We start from the raw sequence: 25,832 nt of genomic DNA, 5'->3' as shown, positions 1-25,832 counted from the left end.
TTTGGAAATGCAAAATGACACCTGACAGGAGGACTTGGTGTGCTAGCAAACACCTGATCAGACATAGAGAACAGCTAACAGAGCCTGTTATACAGCCTGTGTTATGTGTACAGACATGCTTATGGGGGGAGAAAAGAACTTAGGCAGCATCTACTTACCAGGAGGTGTTGAAAATGCTGAAGGACATCTGCAGTACCCTCTTCAGAGCACAAGAGGTCCCACATGTACATGTGCTCTTCTTTAGGCTGTGTCCTTGTCATGGGGATGGTCCATTAGGAAAAGAACTGAGTTGGTTTGGGGTGTCCATGCCTGGCAACAGAAGCCTGGTGTGAAAGAAATGTGGGTTAGAAATTGGGCATAAAGAGACATGAGAAGAATAATGAGAAGATGTGGGTGATAGGGGACAGGGAGCTGCTTAGCACCACCGTGAGCTTATGGGTCTGTTCTCTTGCAGGTATTCCTAATCTGATCACAGCTGACATGATCAAAGAAGGAGCTGCAGTTATCGATGTGGGGATAACCAGAGTGCAGGATCCTATCACTGCCAAATCAAGGCTGGTTGGGGACGTGGATTTTGAAGGTAAAAAAAAAAAAAGGCTCTGGCAGCTCATACTTTGAACATTAAACATTTAGCTGAGAAGTGGGGAGAGAGCCCTGGTTCATGCACTGGAGCAAATGCAATCCTGAAGCTCTCTTTTGTATTCAGATTCATGAGAGTACAAGGGAGCAGCTTTCCTGTAATATGCCATGGGAACATGTATACTTCAAGGCAGAAGAGATTGTTTCTGAACCTAAGGCAGCAGGGATGCTTTGCCTCTACTCCAATTTATAACCCACACTCCTGCTTTTAAACTATGACCCCTCACCCAAGAAAACCAAAAGCATGCAGAGATTCCCTTTGGCTTGCTGTTTCCTTGCCTTGCTTACCACTTACCTGCAGCCATGCCCAGGCAGGCCCTGCATCTCCATGTGCCCAGCAAAATGAACTGGAACCTCCTCCTGTAAAAAAGAGGGCAAAGTCACTGGAGTCCCAAACTAATAATCATAAAGGAATTCAACACTATTAGGTTGGTTACAGCTTCATACTGACCAGTTGGCTTGATAAGCCCTACTGTGCTTGACTTGCATGGTAAACTCTCTGTCCTTCCTGCAGGGGTGAAGAAGAAAGCCAGTTACATCACTCCTGTCCCTGGGGGAGTTGGGCCCATGACAGTTGCCATGCTGATGAAGAACACCATCATAGCTGCCAAGAAGCTGTTGAAGCCCAAAGCACTGGAAGCCTTAACTGCTTAACACAGGACTCTCTTCTTAGCTCTGAAAACAACATTCCAAGATGACTCCTAGACAGGCCGATAGAAAATGCAATATTTTATTTATTGTACAGAGGTGGTATTTACTACTCTGAGGTCATAAATATTTATTTGAAGCTGAAGCATATGCATATTAGCTGTAATAAGGCATATGCATCTACACTCCTGGCCTTCTAGCACAGCTGCTTTCTAAGCCAGTGCTTCTCTAAAGGAACCAGCCTTACATACTGTGGTGTTCTTGCAGGGACTGAGCAGCAGTGGAGACCCTCTGGGTGTGCAGAGCTTGCTGCAGCATTAGCAGTCCTTGGAGTGGAATGGTGTGTGTTCCATGGTGCAAAAAGAATGGCCTTCATGGTTTTGTTCTCACAAATGCTCAGTCCAGACTGTGCTCTGAAGCATTTAACTCTGTGATGGGTGTTCAGTTGGAGTCGAGCTCTTCTGTAGAAGCAGCAACTGGAGAAAGCCACGTTCTCAGCCTGGATGGGGCTCTGGGCAGTGGTAGATCAGGTATCCTTAGGAAGACTGAGCCCACCTTTCTGGGTGCCAGCAAGCTTTGCTGTGGAGCTGAAGGTCTGTTGCCATCCAAGAGCTGCAGCCACCTGCCAAAGTCACCTCTAATTGCTCTTCCCTGGAGGGGAGGATGCTCAAATAAATGCTAACCGAGGAGCACCTGGAAAGGCAAGCTGAGGTTCAAATAGCTGAGGCTGCATGAGAAACACAGTAAGAGCTGAGATTTTAAGTGAGATTTATTGGATTGTATCACTGGTAAATACAAAATGGCTAATAGTAGTGCTGTAACAGGGCTGGCAAATCTGTGACGCTCCAGTATTTCATATACAAAAAGTATAAACCATGTGTGAGACTTGCAAAATGGATAAATTGAAACAAGCTGTGCTCTAGAAGGGTCTGAGCTGAGGCTTCAGCTGTGCCCTATGGAACAGCCCCCAGAGCCCACGAAGCCTTTCCAGGGCTGCTGTGTAATAAAGAGCTGACATAGTGGATAAAGCAAATTAACTGTGGTGGAGTGATTACAAGCAGAAAACCTACCTGTGCCATGCTTCAGCTACCACACGTGAGACTGGTACAAAAATACTACAAAACAGACACAATGCACCCAAGCTGAAATAGCTCTTAATGTTAACGTCAAGCTAAAGTGGTGACCGGAGTAATGTTGTCTTATTAAGCTCACCATGGTCCCATAAGTGCTCTTGAACCAGAAAAATAACTGCTATAAACAGGAAACTGCATTCAAGTCCTTCTGGTTTGACTTGGCTATTTACAAAGGACTGGGCTGTCCCACGCAGAGGTTCAGACCAGATGCAATATTTAGTCAGTGCCCCAGGAACTGCTGGCTGGCACGAGCACAGAGCTCCTATCAATACCAGGTAGGCTGTTTCTGCCAGGGGATGGGAAGAGAGAGGGCTTTTTGCAGCCTTAAAATAGAGCCAGAAAAAAAAGCCTCATCCTGGGGTTACGTGGGGAGATATTTGCTGTTAAACCACATGGGGGTGGAGGAGCTTAGAGGTGCACACTCCCTTGTCCAGGAGCTGGGAGGCTCCTTGGTGGTGTGCATGGGGCAAGGAGAGGGTGCAGGAAGGGCCTGGCACGCCAGGTCCTGGCTGGGTGCAGTGAGATGGGGTCAGGCATGGCCATGCTCAGCTCTGCTGCTCAATTCCTTATGGAAACTATTCCCAGTTCTCTGCAGCAGTGATTAAGCTCCGTTCCCTACTGCTGCTCCCATGCACACACCCATCTCAGATGCTCCAGCTCCTGAGCCTTCCCTCCTCCAGCCAGTCCTCAGCCTCCAATGCATCCTCATCTCCTGCTATGCCTCAGTGCTGAGCCCCCATGGGCAGGAGAACCCCTCCTGCTGCAGCAGAAGGACCCTGATGGGATGGCTGGGACATTCCTCATCACCACCCCCATCCACCTTTGGCTTTTCCAGTCCAGCAGTGGTTCAGAGGCCAAAAATGCCCATTTCCACATTTTGAGCCCAGTTTTGCCATCAGCGCCGATGCCTTCGCCCAGCAGAAAGGGAGGAAATGTGACAGCGCTAAGATCTATGGGAGCAGCAGCTCCCCTCAGTCTCATGTAGAAAAATATGTCCAATTTGCTTTATATATATATATGAATATATAAATATCTATATATATATATAAATTAGAGGAAGTACTGCAGGAAAACTATAGCGTGGTCTCACTGCCCATGTCCCGCGGTGGCTTTTCGGTGTCAGTGTCCTCATAGTCTGACTCCATCTCTATCTTCACCTGGGGCACAGCACAGATGGGGCTTCTGGAGTAATTAAATGCAGGAGATGATGGGCATGAAATCTTCAGGTGGAGTGTAATGCTGCAGAGGAGGAGGAGGGGGATGCGGAGGTGAGCACAGTGCACACCCGCTCCCCAAAACAGCCCAGAATTCCCCCATGGAAGGACTCCAGATGCTGCTGCTACTGGGAAAAGAACAGTTGAAAAATCATAAAGGATGCTGTGAAAATATACTTCAGCATTTCAGAATGGCCCAGGTACTGATAGGAACTGGCTCAAGGTGGTGGTAAAAGTGATGCTCAATGGGAAGCATTGGCTGCTGGACCTGGAAATGTTTGGTGTTGTGGATGGGGGACCTTGCGGGGCAATGTGAGGGTGAGTGTTGGGGCTGTGGGTGCTGCTCACCTGCGATCCATGTCGGAACCATTTGGGGAGGAGTCAGAACGCAAAGCTCCAGGTGGAGGACCTCTTTCCTGGGGAGGACACAGAGGTGAAACACTCCCAGTTGAGGAAGGAGACCCCCTAGAAACCCACTCCCCTCTGCCCCAATGGAGCCCAGCTGTGTGCCAGGCTGCTTCTGGAATGAGATGGGGCCAAATTGCACTTATCTGCCCTTTTAAACCCAAAGACCTTCTCCCCAAACTGCAGCCCTGGGGGTTTCAGTGGGACCCTTCCCCTCCCCATGCCATCCCAACCTCCCCTCCACCCCCTCAGCTGCACACCTCCTCATCACTGCTGCTGTCCCCTTTGTTGCCCTTTTTCTTCTTCTTCTTGTCATCTTCCTTCTTCTTCTCCTTCTCGGGGATGATGTTGTCAATCCAGGCCAGGTCATGCTGGGAGAAGACAAAGTCCAGCAGCCGCCGCACCAGGATCAGGGCTAAAATCTGAGAGAGAGGGATGGGAGAGTGAGGACACGGGGGTCACCACTTGTCAAGGTTTGCTTCAAGCCCAGCATCTTGCAGGCAAAGCAGCAATAGGGGCAATGATGCACATGGGAAGTCAGAAAGTCAGTGGGTTGTTTTGCAATAAAACACGAGCAAAAGCCACCTGGGGAACTCTGCAGGGCTGAACCTTACCATGACAGGGAAGATGATGGCAGCCACGGTGGATTTGAGGATCCAAAGCACAGCCAGGCAGATGATCTGCACCAGCGTGAAGAGGTGGATGCGGCGCAGCGGAACATGCCGCAGGAAGACGTAGTCGGGCTGGTGCTTGGCTGGCATGAGGAAGAGCTTGCAGCGGTCCCAGAACTGCAGTGGGATGAAGGCTGGTGTGAGCTGTCAGCCCCACTGCCCCCCATATAGGCTCCCATTTGCCTGGAGAAACCCTTTTCTCGTGCCCCAGCTGGGGCTCTGTGATGTTTCATAGAGGAGTTTGGATATTTGTGGCCTCAAATGGCTGGAAAATGCTGGGGATGGATAAGTTCTGGGGTCCAAAATCCTCATTTTTGAGGAGGTTGTAGTGAGGAGGGCATGGGGCCCCTTTGTGGCAGGAGAGGAGGTGTGCTCACCTGGATGCCGTTCAGAGATGCAACGCCCATGTACAGGAAGACCCCGTACAGCACCGGCATGGGGATGTACTGAGGACATGGAAAAACATGGCCCTTACCCCAAGGAAGGTGGCAGCTCACTCCTGGGGAGGGGGACAAATCCACCCCAACCACCTATATGGCAGGGATGGGGTGTTTTACCTTCAGAATTGGGGCCAGGAAGACAGAAATCCCTGTGAGCACGAAGACGATGATGCCCGTCACCCTCTGCTCTCTGGGGCAGGGAAAGAGGGGGGTGAGGCTGTGCCAATGGGTCCCCATAACATTGGGGCAGAGCACGGCTGAGCCCTCCTCACCTGACCCCCAGGAACTGGGGCTGCTCCCCCGGGGCGCTGGTCTCTGTCTCCATCTTCAAGCTGTCGATGTGGGCGATGGAGATGACGGTGGCTGCCACGTACCAGGGCAGCCCCATGAAGGAGCACACTGCCATGAGGATGCCCACCCAGAAGAGGTCCAGGTGGTAGCCAGCTGCTTTCTGCAACACAGTGCAGAGGGTCACAGGGGGTGTGGGGAGGTCCCTCTGTACACCACAGGGTCCAGCGAGGCAGAGATTTCCCCTGGCAACATCTACAGCCCATGAAGTGCCCTGAGTTACCCCTGGGGAGAGCACCTTTCTTTGGACCAGAGCTCTTTCATGTCTTTTATCAGTGACACCAACAGTGGGACTGAGTGCACCCTCAGCAGGTTTGGAGATGACACCAATCCAAGTGGGTGCAGCTGACACACTAATAGGGAGGAATGGCATCCTGGTGGACCTAGTCAGGCTTGAGAAGTTGGCCCATGGGAACTTAATGAGGTTTGGTATGGCCAAATGCAAGAGGGGAGATTTAGATTAGATGTTGGGGGGAATTCTTCACTGAGAGGACAATAAGGACATGGCACTGCTGCCCAGAGTGGTGATGATCCATTGCATGTTGTATTGGGCTGTGGGCAGCCTGTTCTGGTGACTGATTTAGTGGTTGGGAAATCCTGCACTAAGCAGGAGGGTTGTAGCCAAATGATCTTTGAGATCCCTTCCAACCAAAGACATTCTGTGTCCCTATGTCCCTGGACAGGGCTCTGAGCACTGATGGATCTGTTCACTGCAGGAGAGTTGGACCAGATGGCCCCTATTAAGGGGTCCCTTCCAATTCAAATGCCATGATTCTATGATCCCACGTGAGGGTGCATCCCGACTCACCCGCAGCTTGTGCTCCTTCCTGTTGACAATGACAGCTGTGATCTGCTGGTCCATGAAGATGAGGATGGTGACGAGCAGGGCAGGCAGCGCACTGGCCAGGTACACCCACCATGGGTTCTTCCCAAAGGGAAAGACAAACCACCCTCGGTCCACACGCGTGGGCTGGGAGGAGAGAGCAGTTTGCATGCCACAGCCGAGAAGAACCCTAAGCTTGGCAATGTTGGCAAGCCCCACATCACCTCACACCCCATTCCTCATGAGCATCATTTCATCCCATGTTCATCCGCCCCCATAGCCACGTGTTGCAGCCCCAAATATTCCCCAGATGGACCGAGCTGCCCTTACACAGCTTTCCCACACCACTGATGGGGAAGAGATGTTTTCAGCAACACTTCCAGAAAGGGATTTATTGTTTTTTTACCTTAAAGTCAGTAGGCACTTGGAGCTTTGGGGTGTTCAGTCCGAAAAGCACATCCAGCCCCACAAACATTAGTATGGACATAAAGATAGAGAAATCGCTAATGAGCTTACGGAGCTGCCAGAGTGAGAGGTGGGAAGAACAGAGAGAGGGGAAAGGAAAGAAGAAGGAGGAAGAAAGGTCACAGAATTAGAATATTCCCCCAGAAACACCACATAGTTTTTCAGAAGGTGCTCAGACACCGCGTTTTTGGCCCCAAAAGGAAGAACAGGACCACTATGTCCCTCTAAAAGCACTGAGAAGCTGAAGGGAGAGTGGCGAAGAGGCACAGACCACAGCAGTGCGGCCAAACCTTGATGATACTGGGGATGTGCAGCTTCGGGGTGTCCAGGCCGAAACAGGCATCCACACCACAAAACAGCAGGATGGAGAAGACATTGGAAAAATCAGCAATGAAGGCCCTGACCTGGAGGTAGATGGGAAATTGGGGGCAGAAAGGGCAATTAATGGGATGGAGGAATTTGCTGCCATATCTGATGCTTCCCCTTGGCGTTCCAGCTCTGCACACGGATGGGCATAGCTCACAAAAAGCATTTTTTCACCCTTTGGATTGCATGGCTTTAGGGTATCCAACACGCAAGAGCCCAAGCAGCATCTGAAACCTCAGAGAGGATTATCCTTATTGATACCAACATCTCCTTTTGTCGTAAAAGAGAAACATGGACCTATTTTCTCACCCAGCAGCTCCCATTCTTCCTACCTTTGGGAAAAATTGGGGTAAAATCCCGCAGATGTCAGTGCTGTTCTTACCTTGGTGGGGAAGTAGCGGCTGAATTTGAACTTCTTCAAGGTGAGCGTCATGGAGTAGGTCCCAAAGAAGAGGATGAAGGACATGAGGGCCAAATCGGGCACGAATTTACAGGATTTTCCCACTAAGCTGCCACCGTACTTGAGACACTCCTTCTTACTCAGCTGAGTCCAATCCAGAGCTGTGAGGTTAATAGCATTGTACTGGGGAGAAGCCCCCCCCCCCACAAAAAAAAAAAGAGAAAAATCACAATTAGAGGTAAGCAATGACAGTGCGCAAGGAAGGGGTGTTTCCAGTGGGGGATGCTCCAACCCCATAACCATGGGAAGACCCCAGAGATGCCATGAATTTGGGAAAAAAAGTGGGGATTTGGTGCTGCTGAGCCAAACCATGAGCCCAAATAGTTGCAAAGCGTTCCCCCAGACCTCAACCTATTCCCCAGGGTCAGCCATGCTACAACTCCCCCCATGGGAACACACAACCCCGCTTACCAGAGATGTGTTAGTGGTGTTTGCTGCTACTGGAACTGAAGCATCGAACAGTGTCATGTTGGCTGCAGGAAAGAAGTTTGTTATTAAGGTTCTTGGCTAACAGAGAGGTTCCTGCATTTAAAAACTGGCCAGGCTCCATGCAGAGAAACATGGTTCAGCCTGGACCGGGGTGGGGGGTGTAAGAGCAAACGTAGTGCCAAGCACATCCTCTGAAGCCCTGTGCAGCGGTCGACCCCCAAGGGCTGACCAAGGTTTGGGGAGCACACCCTGTTTCTAACCCCCCAGTAACTTCTCCCTGATTAATCCCATGCACTCCCCTTGGAGCCACCTGAGTCGGAGATGCAATCCAAAGGGTGAAAAGGGGGGAAAATAAAGACCAAGAAAGCAGCCTGTCCATTTTGGAGAGGTGGCACCCATTAACACTCAATCTGTTGGCATAGCTTAGCATAGGCGTTATTTTATGTCTATGTGTAAATATATATATATAAAACTTATATTTTTTTTTTGGGAGGTGTTTTTGTGGCTCTGCAAAGCAATCAGTAAAAGGCAACCTGCTGGGTTCTCCTCTCTAACCATGGCACCTTCTCCTCCAGCACAAAGAGAGGTTCCGCTCTTCGGGCGATGCAGCTCCACGGTGCCAGGAGCTCCTCGTGCTGCCCTACATGGGGTCCAGGATTGCTCTCCCCCCCAATCCCTGGGGTCCATCCTCTTCCTGTGGTCAGGTGGGAGTTCGGCTGCTCCACCTTGCTGCAGCCTCCCCCGGTGCAGAGAATTAATGAAGGAGAAGCAATTGCTGGGTTAGAAGCAGAGAATCTGGGGGCTGCTGGAACCAGGCTCCAGGAAGCAGTGCTGGCAAACCCAGCCCGCCCTCTTTACAGCATTCAAACATATAAATATATTTATATAAGTTATCATTATTATTTTCCTCCATAACTTTTTGCTTTTCCAGCAATTGAATTTTATTTCTTTTTTATAATTACTTCTACAACCCAAAGAGTGGTGTAGCATTAACAGTAACCTTATGAAGGAACCTGTAAAGGCTCTACATAAACCCTTCTATTGGAGCAGAGAGAAAAGTAAAATACATGAGAAAAAAAAAAAAAGATAGCAACCAAAGCCCCACGGGGGTACGAGTATCAAATATTAAAAGAGCTTTAATATTTAGAAGGTGATACTCACTTGAGATTGAAATCAGCCCAAATTGATGTGTGCAGCAGAGACAAATATGGTACAAATCAGTTATAATAATCAAAAATCAGAACTATTAAAAAAAAAAGAAAAAAAGGGGGGGAAAAAAAAGAGTATGGAAGGGAAAATAAACATAACTTCTCAATATCTAGAGGAATGGAAAATCCATCTTTGCTTTGGTGCCCAGGGCAGCAAAGGTGAGGAAGAAGGGCCTCATTGCCCAGAGGTTGGAGGTTTGGGGTGGTGTAGATGGCTCTTGGTGCCAACAGTGGGGCTTGCTCTAGGCAGAGGCTGGAGTGGGGGTCTCTGGAAGGGAGAAACCTCTGTGAGGTTGGGATGTTTCAACCCTGGGGGTTGCACTTAGGTTAAGCTGGCCAACACTGGGAGAGCCTGGGTTCCAAAAGGAAGGTGCCATCACTGGGAGCTTCCATCCCAAACCCGATGTGGTCGAGTCATTCAGTGCATGGTGAGTAAATGGGAATTGAGTCAAAAAAAAACACCAAACAACCCCCACAAAATCAAATCAGAGAAGGGACTGAGTGCTGTTTCCATCACGGCAGATCTCATCTTGAAGCAATGGATACATTGGGGCAGGTTGTATGGCAGATGTTGGATGCCTTTTATTTCTTCACTGTCACCCCTCTTTTTCTCCTCCATCCGCAGCGGGAGCATTTGAGTTGCGTGGATTTGGGATCATTGCACATCTATTCAGGAGCAAATAGAGGCACTGGTGGCAAAAAAGCAGCATTTTTAGGGCAAGGCTGAATTACAGTCCTCTTTGCCAGAGAAAGCTATGGCTGGATGATGCCTTCGCTTCGCTTCCTCCAAAGCACAGCTTGTTTTAATAAGAAATTGCAGCTTCTTTCTCTTAAAAGAAACTGGATCAAAACCAGAGGAGATGTCAAAAGACCTTTTTGCTCAGAGCCTTGTGGCCTCTCCTTTTTGAAAAGGAGCAAGAAAAAGAGGAAAAGAAACACAAAAAAACAGTCCAGGAGTTTCTCCAAAGCCCATTGGGACACTCTTCAGGCATTCCAGAAACAGGAGAGGACTCAACATGTTTTCTGGAAAGAAGTTTCCATTGGCAGCAGTGTGGAATCAATGATCCAAGAAAAAGGAAATAAAAACAATTTTGCTTTCCATCTTTCCTTTTTTATCCATCCAGGTCCAGCTGCTCCAGGCTCTCCAACGCTGCTCAACGTATCCCAGCGAGCAGCAACACACTTGGCCATGGGATGAGGCACCGTTTCCATCACCTTGCCCAAAATCACCCCCCGAGGAGGCGATGAGGTCTCTCTGCCCCATTCCCACTGGTAGCTCCTTCAGTGTCTTTGGCTGATGATCCAGTTTGGAATCTACCTGCAGCGGGACCCCCCTATGGGCACCCACCTCCCCCTCCCCATCCAGAACTGAGAAAGGTTTGTACTCACCTGGGTCAGGAGCAATGCACTCGCATTTGTACATGGTCACATAGTCCGGCTTGAAGTCCGAATTGATGGGATAGTACTTAAAGGCCCCTATCATCTTCTTGATGGCATCGTAGATGAAGATGAAGCTGATGAGGGTGGAGAAGCCTTCCTCTGTGAAGCGGGTGATGTACTTTATAATGAAGCTGGCATCAGTGGCCACCAGGATAAGGCACTGTAGGGCAGAGTGCAAGCCGATCCAGAGGCGGAACTCCATGTAGTCGATGCCGTTACCTCTGAAAGCAGGCAGAAAATGAGAGCAGTCCAGGAACGTGCAATGGGTTGGGGTCAGACCCCATCCCGGTAACAAAGAGTCCCCACTCCCTCTGGCATCACTCAGCACCTACTTGCTGAAGTCAAAGAGCAGCTTCTCAAAGATGAGGATGGGGCCAGTGCTGCTGAGGATGATGAGCGGCTGCCCAGCAAAGAGGCAAAACATGGAACCTGCCATTGCTGTGCCAAGGAAGCTCTCCATGACTCCCTGGGAACAGAGTAAACCAAGAGTTATGGTGGTGCTGTGCCAGTTACATCCCCAGGGATACCCCAGGTAGAGATGGGAATTAAGGACTCCTGTTTGGACTCGTCTAAGATGGCTTGGGATCACGTTCCCTTGCTCTTGGTATTGTCACCGATACAGGCTTTCCCATCTTCCAACTATTTGGGGACAGCCTCCCCAGGGGAGGTTTAGGCTGGATATCAGGAAGAACTTCTTTACAGAAAGGGTTGTTAAGCACTGGAATGTGCCACCCAGGGAGGTGGTTGTGCCACCATCCCCGAATGTGTTTAAAAGCCATCTGGATGTGGTGCTCAGGGCCATGATTTAGCAGAGGGTCGTTAGAATTGTATGGTTAGGTTGTGGTTGGACTTGATGATCTTTAAGGTCATTTCCAACCTGAGCAATTCTATGACTCCATTCTACAATTTGGGAATGAGTTTCCACCCCTCACATCAAAGATTGGCACGGCACGTGGGAGTAGAACCCACTGCATCCCATCTCACCCCTGTTTGCCTCTTTGCTAAGCCAAAGTGACCCCTGTCCTTGGACTTTACCTGGTAGTTGTCTGTCGCATCCCCAAGCAAACCCCCGAACGTGATGGCGTTGGTGATGCAGCCCAGGTAGATGAACAAGATGGCAGAGATGGACTGGATATGAAAGCCTTCATAGAAGTCACTTGGGAACCAGGGCAGCTTCCTTTTGATATCCAAATAGAGGCCACCACAAAACCTGTGGAGATAAAGCCAAGGATGAGATCCAAACTGTGTAAAGCATTGCACAAAAGCCTGTTCCCATTAGGAATTCATCCTTTTGCATTCCTGGAAGCTACAGGGTGAGCAGCAGGAGATGCTGATGGGTGCCTGTACCCTCTGGGGTTTTTGGGTGGCTGGGTGATGCTCACCTGCCAGTCCATGCGAGCTCTTCCCCAATTTCATGCACTTCAGGCATCTCCCCATCATCGCTGCCTCCTCCTCCGCTCCCAGCACCTGCCCCACCAGCTGTGCCATTCATCTGCCCCACTTCATTCAAAGAGAAAACTGATTTCCTGTGGGAATGATCATTACTGCAGCTGTTACACACGGGGATGAGGACAAGCAATGAGGCTGTCCTCCTCCAGCATCTTCAAAATGAGACAGATGGGGACAACCACAAGGGCCGGGGCCAACCCCACGTCTCCCACTCACCTTTTCTCAGCTGAGGGCACTTTTTTGGGTGGCTCAATCCTAATATTGGGGTCCCACTCTCCAGGTGGCAGAACAATGACTTCATCCAGAAATTCATCTATGCCAGCGATCAGGTCTTCTCTATCTCGGGCTTTGTAAGCAACATCACTGAAGAGCTGAGGGTCAAGAGAGCTGTCAGTTTGGGGACAGCACCCATATATTGTACCCCCTCCCCCCCACGTTATTACAGATGTTTCAAGTTTGTTCATTTGAGCAATAGGATGCAAACTGCATTCTTCTTTCAGCCCTGAGCAAGAGGGGCTCCCAGCAGGGCCAGGTTTGGCATTTACTCACATCATCCACCATGAGGGTCGCGATGGCTCTGCCGATCTCATTGTAGGATTTGGCTTTTCCTGCAGGGCCCAGGAGAATAAAGAGGAATCTGGGAAAGGAGTGGCACCGTGTTGGCATCCTTGCACTGCCACCTCCCGTGTAGTGAGACCAGACAGTGCTTCAGAACCAGGCTCACCTGGTGGGGACGGGCACCTCTGTCACCCCTCCCAGCATCGTCGCCTGGAGCAGCCTCACAAACGCTACGAAGGGCTTCTCAAGGAATTCCACTTCTCCCACCAGCACGTTGGAGGCCTCTGCATCCTTGGGGATCTTCTTGATGAACTTGTTTTTCAGCTGTTGGGGAAGATGAGGCAGGGAAGGGAACGGTCACTAAAATCCAACCTGTCCTTCTCTTCTGTATCCTGACTACAAACACTAAAGCTGCAGCACCAGGTGTGGGCTGCAGGCTCCAGTCTCAGCTCTCCTGGGGCTCCCAGGGGATGTGAGGGCCATTTCCACAAATAAAACAGGGAGAATTCGTAAAGCTGAATCTGTGAATTTCAACACCACCTCTAAGCCCAAGATTAACTTGAAAACACGTGCTCCGGGTTGCAAACGTGCAACTGCGTGTTCTGGAAAAGGTGCTTTGTTGTGCTTGGGGTCTAAGCAAGGAAAGCCCACGGCAATCCCCAGACTGACTGCATCAAATCTAAGCCAAAATACTGATTCAGTGGGAAGCCTGCAGGCGTCTCTCTAAGCCTGCTTGCAGCCCTGTAGCCCCAGGCTCCCCCCAGAGGCTGAAACACTACTTGGTGCTTTGCACAGGTGCATTGAGCTCCTGTCTTTGTAGCTCGGTTCCCCCACATCCCATCTTCAGAGCAGGAATGGATAATGCAAACAGGAAACCTCCATCATGGATTTTTTTCCCAGGTCTCTTCTCCCCTGCAGCTCTTTCATTATTAGCCCCAAATGGTTCAATACAAACCGAGGCAGGGTGTTATTATAATCTATATGCCAGCATGAGGGGAGGCATGTGAGTTGGGCAGCAAGCTCTCCCTTTCTAATCCTTTAAACCCAAATGGAAAAAAAAAGAATGATGAAAAAAAAAGAAAAAGAAAAATAATAATAAACCAATTCCTCCAATGCAGCTTGGAATAAGCAAGAGCAGGAGTTAACAGTGGCCACTAAGCTTCATGTAACATTGAACAAGTCCCTTTGTAGCAGGCCTACAGAGCGATTATACCCAGCATTCTTGGTCCTACATGCTTTGCATATTTTGGAATTAACCCCCTGCATCCCATTGCTGGAGGCTGATACTTGGGGTCTATTACTGGGCCATTGGCTTGCTTTATTGCAGCTCTAATTTAGGAAGGTACACTGGAAAACTTCTTGTGAGCTGTCTCCCATGCGTTGTGACATCCTCATCCTGCTGCTCCCTCCTTGCACCCAGTGCCTGGGTTTGGGGATGTGCCACCTGCTGGATGGCAGCGGGCAAGAGAAGCAGACAGAGGGGGCACAATCCCTTCTGACACACAATGATGTATTTCAAAGCCAGCCCCCAAAGGGTGAGGCCAAGCTTGGAGACGTTACCATGGCATGAAGAGCCCCAGAGCTCAGGCAAGCCAGGAAAATAGGGATTTCTATCCATTGCATCACATCAGATAAGCCCACTGAGGACGTCCCTTGGGGCAAGGCAATCACTTATACCACACTGTACCCTTCAAATCCCTGCCAGACCCTTCCATTCCCACTGTCTGGGCTTGCTAATTAGCTCACTGCTGCCAGATTTGGGGCATTACACCCCCTTGAAGCAGAAAAACAGCTAATTGCTGCAAGTGGACTCAACCTGCACAGTTTTGGCCTTCATGCCATATTTCCCCCAGTCAACTTCCAGCTCCAGCAGCTGCACTTCAAACACATCCACCTTTTGCTCTCCACCAGATGCTTCAGGTCAAACACACTGAAGACTGAAAGCTGCAGGAGAACATCAAATGTATTTCCAAGGACTGAATGGCAAGCTCCATCCTGCAAGCCATATGTTGGCAGGATAGCACAGGAAGCATGCCTAATTGGACTTGATGAACTTCAAGGTCTTTTTCAATGTAAAGGATTCTATGATTCTATGGTTTTTTCTGGGACAGCTTCCCCATGAACAGCAAGAATCAATATGAGTATTCGTTTCACTAATTAGTAATTTGTGTGGTTATTGACTGCGCAACGCTCACATGGATCTTAACTCATGGAGTCTCCCACACATCACAGTGCATCCGCAAGCAGGCCCATAGCAGCCAGCTGTGTTAGAGATGTTTCTCATTACATTGCACAGAAATTTGGGGGTTATTACCTGGTCGGTGCTCGGTGTGTCTGAGATATCATTCATGCTTCGGCTCTGCACGTGGCCTGGAGATGAGAGAGAAGCAGGGTGAGAAAAACTCCATATGGTGTGCAGCTGAACCTCAGCCCCACGTGGAAGAATGAAACAGGGCAGGAAGACTTCAGAGGGAATAAATCATTATTTAGCGCAGCCAGGCCTGCAGTAAGATAAAAGCTCAATAATAACAGCTTTCCTAACATCAGCCATCCCACAGCTGCACAAAACGCATCTCATTCATGCCCAGAGATAGTGGTGTGGCAGGACCCCACCTCACAATGCAGCTCAGTTTTGTATCCCCCCCCCTCCCTGCTTCTTTTTGGATGGTTTCAGCTCCCTGCTGCCCACCCCCAGCTTACGCAGGCGGCCATAGCTCGCGCTCTGCCGCATCCGAAGGTCCTCCGTGGAGCGGTGGAAGGCAGCACCTGCAGCTGGGCTCCGAACGGGGCTGCGATCTGGGAAAAGAGAGGATGGAAAGGAAGGGAGAACCACAGGGAACTCAGCTGCAATTCATTCCACCCATAGTAATTTTTCCATTAGCAAAAATTAGGCTTCGCTGCCTTGAGCCTTGTGTGCTTTCAGTAGAGGTTGAACACCCCCATGCCTGGTCAAGGCCCTCTTTGAGGCCATCACTGGGTTCAGATGGCAATTTCTTTTCCCAAAGAACCCATGCTTCTTCATAGGTCACTCCAAAAGTAATGCCTGCCATTTATTTCCATGTAAACTGCAACAGGCACAAAGAACACAGTAACACTCTTTGATAGAGCAGATTCTCAGCTACAAATGATGATTTTTCTGCTGTAAGACCTTGGGATGCCCGTGGGGTGGATACATTGCTTATTGACAGCCAATTCCACGTGCACTTTGGGTTTGGGTGCTGCTGTTTGTGTCTGCCCAGAGAGCAGCTGAAGCCTGGCAAATCCTGGGCTCCACCAAATGACCTCCATTTAAATCTAAGTAAATAATCTAGCGTGAAAACAAACAAATCCCCTTTTATAAAGGCTCAGAAATAGGCAGGTTCAGTGACGGAGCAGACTGGATTTGTCTGTAGGCTGCTTGCTCCTTGGCCAAGTGACCGCCAATGCTTCTGCCCACCTCAGCAGACACTGCTTTGGCTTTTAGCTTCCATGATCTGCCACTCTCAGCAGGTGGTAAAACTTCTGGGGTTTTTCCTGCTGCCATAAACAGTTTCACGCCCCAGACGGTTCGTGTTTTTGCTTCTTTGTCTCCTGAGATCTGCTTCCCCCAGGGACTGCTAACTGAAGATCTAAGGATGCAATTGGGTGCGGGTGGGATGCCAAGCACTCACTGGTGTTGGAGGACACCGACTTGCCGATGTCGGCCAAGGACCGGTGGATGGGCTTCTTGGTCTGGTGGCGGTGCTTCCTGAGGAGCACATAGCTGATCTTTTCCCTCAGCTCAGGTTTGAGCAGACCGTCCTCTATCTGCTTCTCAATGACATCGTCTGAAAGCATCAAACGAGGGAGAGTCACCTCACTGCAAAACCTTCTCCCCCCTCCCAGAAACCTAAAAAGACATCGACTCTTATTGGACCAATTTAATGGCTTTCAACTGCCACGTTCACTTCCCTTGGCGCAAGTCACTGCTACCCACAGACTCATACCTATGATTTGGGGCAAAGAGTAACCATCGAGGTCCAGCAGCACCGTTCCTGTCTGCAGACACGTCCGCAGCTCAAACAGGCTGTGCAAAGACAGCGTGGACACGTGGGGTTTGCTCCACCTCTCCCCACCTTCTTCCACCTTCTCTTCAAACTTTATCCACCTGAAACGACAGAGAAATGAAGCCATTGCTTGTGCAGTTGCAGAGTGGAACAAAACCAGCTTGTCTCTACCACTCAGCCCTGCACTCCTGGCCCCACAGAGCTGACCCTGCTTTAGCCAGGCTCTGCACCTGCAAAGAGCAGCAGAACTTCATGCTTGCAGGGATGCAAAAACCCACAGCGTTGCAAAGGTCTTTTTAACATCCTAGCAATGCCCAAAATTTAGTGTGAGCAATTCATTTCCATGGTGGGAGAGGAGAAGATCTGCAAGCTCCTCCCATCCCTTGGAAACAAGCCCTTCTGCCTCCATTCCTTAATGTCATAAGCCAAAGACTTTGGAGCAAATCTGGGAGCAGTGGTTGATTTCTTCCAGCTCCCTGGGAACAGAACGCTCAGAGAGACGTCAGTTTGGGGGAGAAAGCTGCCCTTTTCTTCTTTCTTTTCTTTGTTTTTGTTTTTAAAGGAGGTCTGCAGGCTCCATGGATTAGTCTTGGCAGGGCTCAACCTTGCAACTTTTAACTGGTACAACATGGATTTGGATCCCTGCCATTGCAGAGGGCACAGATGGGAAGGATGCGGGGGGAGAAAGGCTTCTGGGAATCTCTGATGGCTCATGGAGAGCCTGGGACTGTGTGAGCTGCAGGAGGGGCATTAAAGTGCTGCTGGAAAGAGAAAATGCAAGGTAAAAAAGGCCATAAAATACCACTGGGGAGTGCCAGGAATGGAATATGCAGAGGACAGAAATCCAGATCATTCAAAAATACAGAGATTGTCCCTAAAGCCAGCACTGTATCCGTGGCTTCAAAGCTCCTCATCCCAATTTCTTCTCAGGAACCTCTTCTCCAGCCTTCCAAACAACACTGCTTTCATGGGGAGGAAGTTCCAGCTTCTCCCTGCCCCAGCCATAGCACCACTAAGACACACTGCTCACCCAAAGCCGATTAGGTTGGTTTTCCTTTCTCTTTTGCCCCATTTTCCTGCTGAAAGTGGGTTAGCGTGCATGCATTGCAGTGAGAGCTGCTCTGGATGGCGTTGGGACCTGAGGCACGTCTCTTGTGCCCTGGGAGCAGCACCCCGCGATGCCTTTGCAAAAGCTCCAGCAAAACCCCCACCTGCTGTTCTCATTTCTTTATTTCCCCCCTTGGTGGGACTAAATCCCACCGCAGGGTTTAACCACAGGCAGCGCTGCCGTGCCAAGGAGAAAGGGGGATTTGCAGAGCTATTTAGGAGGCTAGGTTAAAAATAATACTAATAATTAAAGGGGAAAATAAAATATAGGGATTTTGAGTAAAACATGGGCCAACATCAGTTACTGAGAAGTGGGGAAATTCTAAGTAAACCTGTCCCAAACCTGTCCCACCCTTCTGACCTGAAGGGTGGCTCGCCTCACCTGGCTGACTCCTTCCACTCCATCTCCTCCCCGTCGTGCTGCAGTGTGTCCATCTCTGTGAAGAGCGTGGGGTTGGGAGGCTCATCATCATCACCCAGGATGTAGCGGAGACGTTCGGCAGCCGGTGACACTGAAGAAGGAGGGTGAAAAAAGAAGAGTTGTGCTGAGATGAACTTAAGCCAAACCCTTGCAGGAAGAGCCCAGCAAAAAAGGGGGATTGATTTGTTGGGTTATTTAGGATGCCAGGGTTAAAAAATAATTTAAAAAGTGAGGGATTTTGAGCAAAACATTGAGGGTGCCAACCAGTTATTGAAGAGTGTGGAATCTCTGAGTATATCTGTCCCAAAATCTCTGTGCAAAGAGATTAAATTGACTGGAAAAGACCAATATCATCCGGTCCAACCACCAACCCACCCCTCCCATGCCCAATAAAGATCTGGGATACTGAAGGAAAGGGTGAGCACCACCTCCTGTTTCCCTCTTTTTGGGCAGCAGAACTGTAGCACATCACCCAGCTGCCAACCTCTGTGGCTCAGCCCATTCTCAATTAGGGTAGGAAAGAAGTTTTGTGCCTTTGAGATGCTCAATGCAAATAGGCACGGGACTGCTTGGGCTGTTCCTCCTCTCCCCACAGCTGCCCAGCTATTTGAATAAGAGGATAATCAGCCCTACGCCGTGCTCCGTGGAAATGGTGTATTTTTAATAAAATCTTGGGTCTTAGCCCTCACCTAATATGGCAGGAGTTAATCCAGCAATGAAAATGTCTTTGTTAGCAGAATCCTCCTGTACCCAAACCCTGGAATAAGAAAGTCGGGTAATACAGTGCACGGCTCATTAAGTTGCCATGCGTGAGCAGAGGACAAACTCGCGGTGCCTCTGGAGCGCTGCCTTGTCCCGCCAGCAGATCAGCTGAAGGCCGAGTTGTGGCCACTGGGAAAGAATAGGATGTCCCTTACAGTCCAGCTGAGCCTGCTTAACTGCTTAAGCACTTTAAGCCACACCACCAGGGCTAAAGTCCTGTTGTCAAGTCCTCCTTGCACTTCCATAATGTTGATTATTAGGATTCTTCATATTCCTGCACCTCCCTGTGCAGCTGTGCCACTGCATCACTGCTCTTCCTCAGAATTTTTCCCTAATATCCAACCTGAACGTGTCCCAATGCAGCTTAAAGCCATCAGCTCCCATCCCATTGCTGTTACTGGGTAGCAGCATCCCCTGAGGATGCTGTGTGCTAGAGGATGTGGTTTGCATTTGGGAAGTGCAAAAGTGCTGCAGAGACACTTGGAACCAGCACCTGCATCCCACAAGATATCACTGAAACAAGATATCGTGCACACAATAGATCTGTGCCTCTCTCGGTCAACTCCTATGGAAGATGCTCACAGCTTCTCTGTTCCAATATACACCCAGCAAATCACTGTTAATTCCAAATCAAGCCCAGAGATGTGGGACTATCTCAGCATTAACACTGATTCAGGGTAGTTATATGCACAAAAGAGCTGAGGTTTCTGTAGGACAGATGAGTTACACCAACTGGATGGGCACAGAGCCCTTCACACCACACATTAATGCAGCAGTGGAACCTCAGCCAACAGCACCTATCCAAACCAAAAACCCCACTCTGCCTTTGGGGCTCGTTGAGAGGTACAGTAAAGATAGGCTGACATCCCATGGGGAGGCGGAAATCCATGGATGCTGCCCATGTCACACTCACCACCCACTATCGCTGCACAACAGCCTTTTTTCTGAGTATCATGGCTCAGAACAGACCTTCCTCCCCTAGATAACATCAGACCAGGGCATGGATCCCATGCGACCAGCAGCTCTGCTCCCATTCATTTCAAGAAATCAGATGGCCCCAGGTCTGGGTGGTGTTTATCCCCCCAAACACCGCCTGTGCTGCTTTCCAGAGCTGGGACAGGTGCTGATGGAGGTCCCCCCCCTCCATCCCTGCTCCATTTTGAGGTGTCCCCAGACTCATCCCAGCTATTGGCATCACCAGGACTCGTGACAGCCCCGTGCTGACCCCAGGGAGAACCAAAGCCCAAAGCAATAGGGACCTTCCTCCCCTCCCCTCCTGCTCCCTCTGCCGTGACCACAAAGGAGGAATAGCACACAGTGCTGGGTCCTACCTGGAATGGTGTCCTTTTTTTCCCCCATTTCTTCCCGTTGAAACAAACCTTCCTTGCGCGGCACGAAAGCCCCCAAACTTCCTCCTTTATCCACTCAAGCCCGTTAAACTCCCAGGCTTAAGGAGCAGATTACAGAGAATATAAAGCACTTTCCTCTCCCTTTAGCTCTCATGACGGGAAGTTACCAAATCAAGCGAGATGCGTTCAGGAGAGGTGAGCACTTGGGAGCATGTGTGGCAGCAGGGCCAGGGGAGGGAGGGGAGGGACAGGAGAACAAAACCCACGGCCAGGTCTGGGGTTGCTTTGGGGGAGGTGGTTTTCTTTCCCTCCACTTGGAGCCAAGTGGAAAAACCACCTGCAGCGTTTCAGACTGCAAATACCAACTCTGCTCCCATGCAAAAAGCTGGAGAAGAGATTAATGAACACTTTGCTGTGCAAAACGTTCATCTTTGATACAGAGAATTATGGAGACTGGGTAAGGTCCTGAGTGATAGATTAAAGGGAACAAGGTTGGGGCTGGAAGAGGGAGTTGGATGTTTGCACCCCCAGGACATCATTGTACACTCCATACAACCTCCCAAGGGCAAGGAGGGTCTCTTTTCAGACTGCCCATCACACAAGCATCCTCCAGTATTGCTTCATGCTCTCAGACGTCGGGAAAAACAGTGTCGAAAGGAAAAGCCAGGCAGGAAATGCAGCAGGACGCACGAGTGTGATTTAACCCCGATTTACATCACACCGCAAAACCCCTCCTGCTTTCTCAGGAAGCCAGAGGACAACTCACTGGTCCTGCTGGCGTTGTCATTGCCGCTCTCGTAGCAGCCGTGGCCGCCGCCGTCGTCGGTGTCGGAGCGCTCCTGCCGCTCGTAGTGCCGCTCGCTCTCGCTGGTCCGGTCCCGGCTGGAGGCGGATCGCCGCCGACGCCGCTTCCTCCGGTATCCCCGGGGCACCGGCACCCCGATGTAGATGGAGTGGTAATCTGGGGTGGGAAGGAAGGAATCAGAGAGCGGGTCTGAGCATCTCTGGCTTGTAAAGCCTTCCTCCCAACAGGCTCAAAACACCCACAGCCCCGAAGGTCCCGCTGCCATACGAAGGGGATGCTCACTGTGTCACTCACCTTCTTCATCATCGTATCTCCTCCTCGAGCTGCTGAGTCCCCGCTCGCTCAGCCCATCCTCATCCTCCAGCATGGTCCTGCCTTGTGGTGAGAGCTGAACGGGGAGTCAAGGGCAGAGAAAGGGGAGAGGTGATGAAAAAGGCCGGGGAGCAGCTCCTTTGCTACCTGCTGGATAACCCCTGCTATGGGAAGCTCTTGTATGTGGCCAAAAGCACAGGGACCTTCCCGGAGGGCTGAGGGCACACTGGGAACCGCCACCTCCTGCAACGTGCTGGCCCTCCCCCCATAGCAGCAGGCTCAGCCTTGCCTCACCCTGCACCATCGCTGCCCCTGCAGCTCCGAAATGTATTTTACTGCACTGACATCTCCATCCTTCCCTCCTGCTGCTGGCAGGAAGTTGCAAGTGATTATTAGAAAGAATTCCCCAACTGATGATGGAGACCTGCTTGGCTAACAGAGCTGCTGCAATGGGGCTGGTTGGGGATTAAACAGGCATTTAACTTTTTGGGGCTGGGGGGCATGCACAGCTAAAAGGGGTTGTGTCAAAACAGAGTTTCTCTCTCCCTGTATCCTGAGCATGATCTGATTTTCTGCTGCACACGTTTCCACTTCCAGATACCTTCCTACAAATGCATGGTTTTATTCCCCATGTGAGATTATTTGGATTTTGCCACAAACACTAATTAATCTCCTAATTATCTGACCTCCAGTGATTGTCTTTCACACTTGACTTGGATGGGGGAATGGTTACTACTAGTGGCAGCCCAGTCGATGCCTCCCAAAGTCACTTTGAGAGCAGCTCTCCCTGCAACCCCCTGCTCTGCCTGCCTACATCCATGGCAATATACCATCATTCATCTCCTGCAGGGAAGCAAAATCCCAATTCAACCCCAAAAAGGTTTAAAATAAAAAGCAAATGAGGTGTGCACACAAGGAGCCAGAAGGATCCATTGCTGGCCAGGTCAGCTCTGTTTGAGTTACTGAATTATTGACTCATTTTTTCCCAAGGCAGAGACTACTTTAGTAACCAACACAGGCTCCAGCCTCAGCTAATTGCTACCTGAAGACATGAAGACATCCTTTGATCTAACAGATTTGGGCTTTTTGACCATGTTAGTCCAGCTGTTCTTGCTCAAGTGTGAGATTCAATCCATTTTAAGGTTAAACAGCCCTGGGTGGACAACCATGCCCCAAACCTGACTGTATTGGAGAATAACACACATCAGCTGTGAGTCTTGGCTTCCTGCAAATAACATCATGGGGCTAAATTTGGGAAGGAAGCTGATGCTGGCAAGGGAGGCAGCATTACACGTACCCAGCTGCAGGTATGAATAACTTCTCTTTAAAACTGACCCAGTGCCTTCCAGCAGATGAATGCCACGAACCCCCCCAAGAGATCTCCCCAAGGGCAGCAGTGCTGGGTGTGGATGGGGACACACAGCCCACCTGCTGGGTTTACATTGCTAAATAATATGAATTATTATTATTTCTTTTTTTACAACCTATCCTGGCCAACATGAGCTCTGCCACAGCTCTGTTTGTCAGTAAAAAAATAACTCATTTCCCCCCAACAAAAGCACACTTTGTTAAATCTGCTGATAAATAGAAGGCCCCGACTGATGTATCCAAGCTGTACCTTGGGATGGTTTTCATCTCATTTTTTACATAGTTTTATGTCCCCCCAGAAATCTTTGCATATAAACACAAGCACAACGCAGACTAGAACTGTAGGGAAACACAACCTAAAGCGAGAGAAAAGCAGAGCGCATCCATACCTCCCAATTAAACCCCACCACCCAAACCAGCTTTCACTACTAGAAAAGCAAATGTTAACGTCAACAAACTCACCTCTGGCTCACCAGAAGCACTCAGAAATTGGAGGGGCTGTGCTCAGCGTGGGGCTGCAGTGGGTGCTGATGGGTGCGGGAGCCCAGACTGCCTCGGGAGGAAACAGCTCCTGCAAACATCATATCGATGCCCATTGGCTGCAGCTCTGTAGCTCCCAGCTTAAAATGTATTTTTGGGTAGCGTTGATTGACTTTTGGAATAGAAAAGCATCATGGGATGTAAATAGACCTTCAGAGAGGTTGTGACATTCATGCCACGCAGACCTGGTGGTGTGTAATGATGGTTTCCAGATGGGATGTAACAAAATTTTGATCCACAATCCGCCTCTCCTGAGTTAATTGTTATTTCTTTAATTATTGATTCCTATCAGTTTTGCCTCGATTGAAGCAGAATGGGGAGAACAGCTTTGGCTCTTTGGCTCAGTGCAACCTCACACACAGCTGATGGCAAAGAACATGAGGAAATGACCTGGGAGGTGCAGGGAAGCACTGCCAAGAGGCAGAAAGCTCCTGAACCCATCAAGGATCACACGACCAGCCTAAATGCCATCAACAGCTTCACCTTTTTTGATACACGTTCCACATTTTGCCTTCAACACATGAAATACCTGCAAATCTGAGCATGAAAGAACCAACCTCTTGGTTCTGTGAGCGGGTGAGGCGCTCCCTTGCCTGCCTGTGTCTATTTAACGCCTGGCTTGCTCATGTCTGTTTGACCTCTTAACAGGGATATCAATAAATCTGCATCAAAGCAGCATCAGGCACTTGGCTACAGACGGTCCCATCATCCAGCAAACAAGCAGAGAAATCCTGCTTTGGGCTTCAAGGCTGTCTGACAACAGCATTTTTCCTCTCACCTCTCTGGCATCATCTGGAGCCTCAGCAGAAGCAAAGCCTGTTTGATGCTTTATCTCTGTTTGCTAAATGGGAATAGCATAGCAGGGTGCCAAGCGTCCATGCACATTGTATCTGCTGTATCTCTCATCATTCAGTGCCTGCTACAAAGCATTCCTTGTTAGTCCAGGTAGGAAAACCTGCTGAGTCTGACCTGCTATGTGCTGCACTCCAGCCTTCCTAAGCTCTGCCCAGCTAGGAAATGGTACAGAGACAACAGCAGCAGCTCATCCACTAAGAAAGAAAAGAGAAAAATAACAGGAATGAATTTTCTGCAGCTATTACAGGGAAATTAGCCCCAAAGAGCAGGCTGGATTTATCAGCTTGTATATATAATGGTTTTACTAAGAGCCTCCCAGAGACTGGAGGAGGAAGGAAGAAAGGCTTGTGAGATGCCTGGATGAAGGCAAACACCTGTTATTCCTCAGATGATGGTGAGCACCTGGAGGTTTTGACCTTTCCACCTGCAAGAAATCCCACAGCGTTGGTCACATTGCTTTAAAAGCACTCAATAACCCCATTATTGGAGCTCACAGCTCCATTTTCAGTGCGATCTATGGGAACCACCCCATGCAAAAAGCCCTTTTTAGGCTCGTGCTGGGAAGGTTCTCATCTGGTTAAAGGAAAAAGGTCTCAAAACAGGCAGAAGAGGGAGACAGAGCTCAGCAGTTGTACGCAGCACAGCACATGGGGTGCCCACATTACAGAGTTTGGCTGCTGGCTTCCAAAATGCCATTATTAACATGAAGCACAACTAATAACTCCAGCCTTTCTTTTGCTGGGGGGCCCAACAGACACAGCCATTTTTAAGAGCAGACTTTTTGTTCTTTCCTTTGCATTTTTGCTTTGAAGTGACTTTGCTCACTTGATGGATGCGGCTGCCACCACTGCCCTGAGGGTGTCCATAAGTTCCTCTTGGGGTAAAACCATCTCCAGTCAATGCCTCCTCCTCTGCACTCACCGAGCTGTGTTTGACATTGGGCTGATGGATGGCAAAGCTTCCACCAATGGGTTGCAGCTGAGCCAGCAATGGGGAGCAATGTGGAGGCTTTCACTCTTGGCTTTTTTTTGATGAAAACACACTCATATTTTTGCAATTCATCAGCCCTGGGCTTTCCTCTTGATTTCCATTGTGGCCCATTTATCCCAGTCAGCATATTTAATTCCTATATCCTGAGCACTGCAGAAGGGAATTGCTGCCTCGATCACCAAGATGCTGCAGTAAAAATAATAAATGTTAAAAGAGGGAAAAATCCGTTCCTTATCTGGTCTTTAGATTTGGTCTCTGGAAGAATCATGGAATCATTAAGGTTGAAAGAGACCTCTAGGATCCCCCATTCCAGCCCCAACCCATCCCACCATCCCCTCAGTGCCACATCTCCATGGTTCTAAAACACCTCCAGGAATGGTGTCACCATCACCTCCCTGGACACCCTGTGCCGGTGCCCAGCCACTCTTTTGGAGGTGAAATTTGCCCTCATATCCAACCCCAAACCTCCCCTGGAACAACCTGAAGCCGTCACCTCTTGTCCTATCTCTGTTAACTGGGAGCTGAAGCCAACACCACAATCTCCTTTCTGCGGTTGTAGAGAGCCATGAGGTCTCCACGGGGCTCCATCCTTCAGGAGGTCA

The 25,832-nt window shown here is 49.7% G+C and overlaps 2 protein-coding genes across 6 annotated transcripts in view; one reads left to right on the top strand and one right to left on the bottom strand.

Annotated features, from left to right (window-relative positions):
• MTHFD2 (methylenetetrahydrofolate dehydrogenase (NADP+ dependent) 2, methenyltetrahydrofolate cyclohydrolase) overlaps window positions 1-2,463 on the top strand; it is a 5,979-nt gene extending 3,516 nt beyond the window's left edge. The window contains exons 7-8 of the mRNA XM_015882992.2: window positions 455-580; window positions 1,154-2,463. Of these exons, the coding sequence (XP_015738478.1) occupies window positions 455-580; window positions 1,154-1,293 (266 nt within the window). The 3' untranslated portion in view covers window positions 1,294-2,463. The remainder of the gene's footprint in view (window positions 1-454; window positions 581-1,153) is intronic.
• SLC4A5 (solute carrier family 4 member 5) lies at window positions 2,039-25,832 on the bottom strand. 5 transcript variants are annotated; one of them, XM_015882987.1, is made up of 29 exons: window positions 25,724-25,832; window positions 25,162-25,416; window positions 24,355-24,434; window positions 23,308-23,416; window positions 21,460-21,553; window positions 21,127-21,321; window positions 18,211-18,340; window positions 16,662-16,822; window positions 16,347-16,502; window positions 15,397-15,492; window positions 15,011-15,066; window positions 12,863-13,020; window positions 12,688-12,775; window positions 12,355-12,509; window positions 12,072-12,215; window positions 11,725-11,899; window positions 11,022-11,155; window positions 10,639-10,910; window positions 8,024-8,085; window positions 7,535-7,735; window positions 7,077-7,190; window positions 6,307-6,468; window positions 5,423-5,601; window positions 5,268-5,340; window positions 5,088-5,156; window positions 4,654-4,827; window positions 4,300-4,461; window positions 3,983-4,050; window positions 2,039-3,659 (listed from the first exon to the last, which is right to left on the bottom strand). In XM_015882987.1, exons 5-29 carry the CDS (start codon window positions 21,530-21,532, stop codon window positions 3,494-3,496), a joined length of 3,423 nt encoding a protein of 1,140 aa, XP_015738473.1. In that variant the 5' UTR covers window positions 21,533-21,553; window positions 23,308-23,416; window positions 24,355-24,434; window positions 25,162-25,416; window positions 25,724-25,832; the 3' UTR covers window positions 2,039-3,493. The 5 variants fall into 5 exon arrangements, with proteins under 5 accessions (XP_015738473.1, XP_015738472.1, XP_015738475.1 ...); XM_015882986.1 differs by having other exon boundaries at window positions 25,162-25,824; XM_015882989.1 differs by lacking the exon at window positions 7,077-7,190 and adding an exon at window positions 6,728-6,841 and having other exon boundaries at window positions 25,162-25,824.

The sequence above is a fragment of the Coturnix japonica genome, chromosome 22 (genome assembly GCF_001577835.2).
Source record: "Coturnix japonica isolate 7356 chromosome 22, Coturnix japonica 2.1, whole genome shotgun sequence".
NCBI lineage: Eukaryota > Metazoa > Chordata > Aves > Galliformes > Phasianidae > Coturnix > Coturnix japonica.
This window is presented reverse-complemented; position numbering and strand designations above follow the sequence as displayed.

Bases quoted from the DNA above. Each gene is read 5' to 3' on its own strand.
- SLC4A5 (XM_015882987.1), bottom strand. From the start codon at position 21,532: ATGCTGGAGGATGAGGATGGGCTGAGCGAGCGGGGACTCAGCAGCTCG. The intron at 5,341-5,422 runs GTGAGGAGGGCT...TCCCTGCCCCAG, and splicing joins CCCCAGTTCCTGGGGGTCAG to AGAGCAGAGGGTGACGGGCA. The intron at 4,051-4,299 runs GTGTGCAGCTGA...TGTCCTCCCCAG, and splicing joins ACAGCAGCAGTGATGAGGAG to GAAAGAGGTCCTCCACCTGG.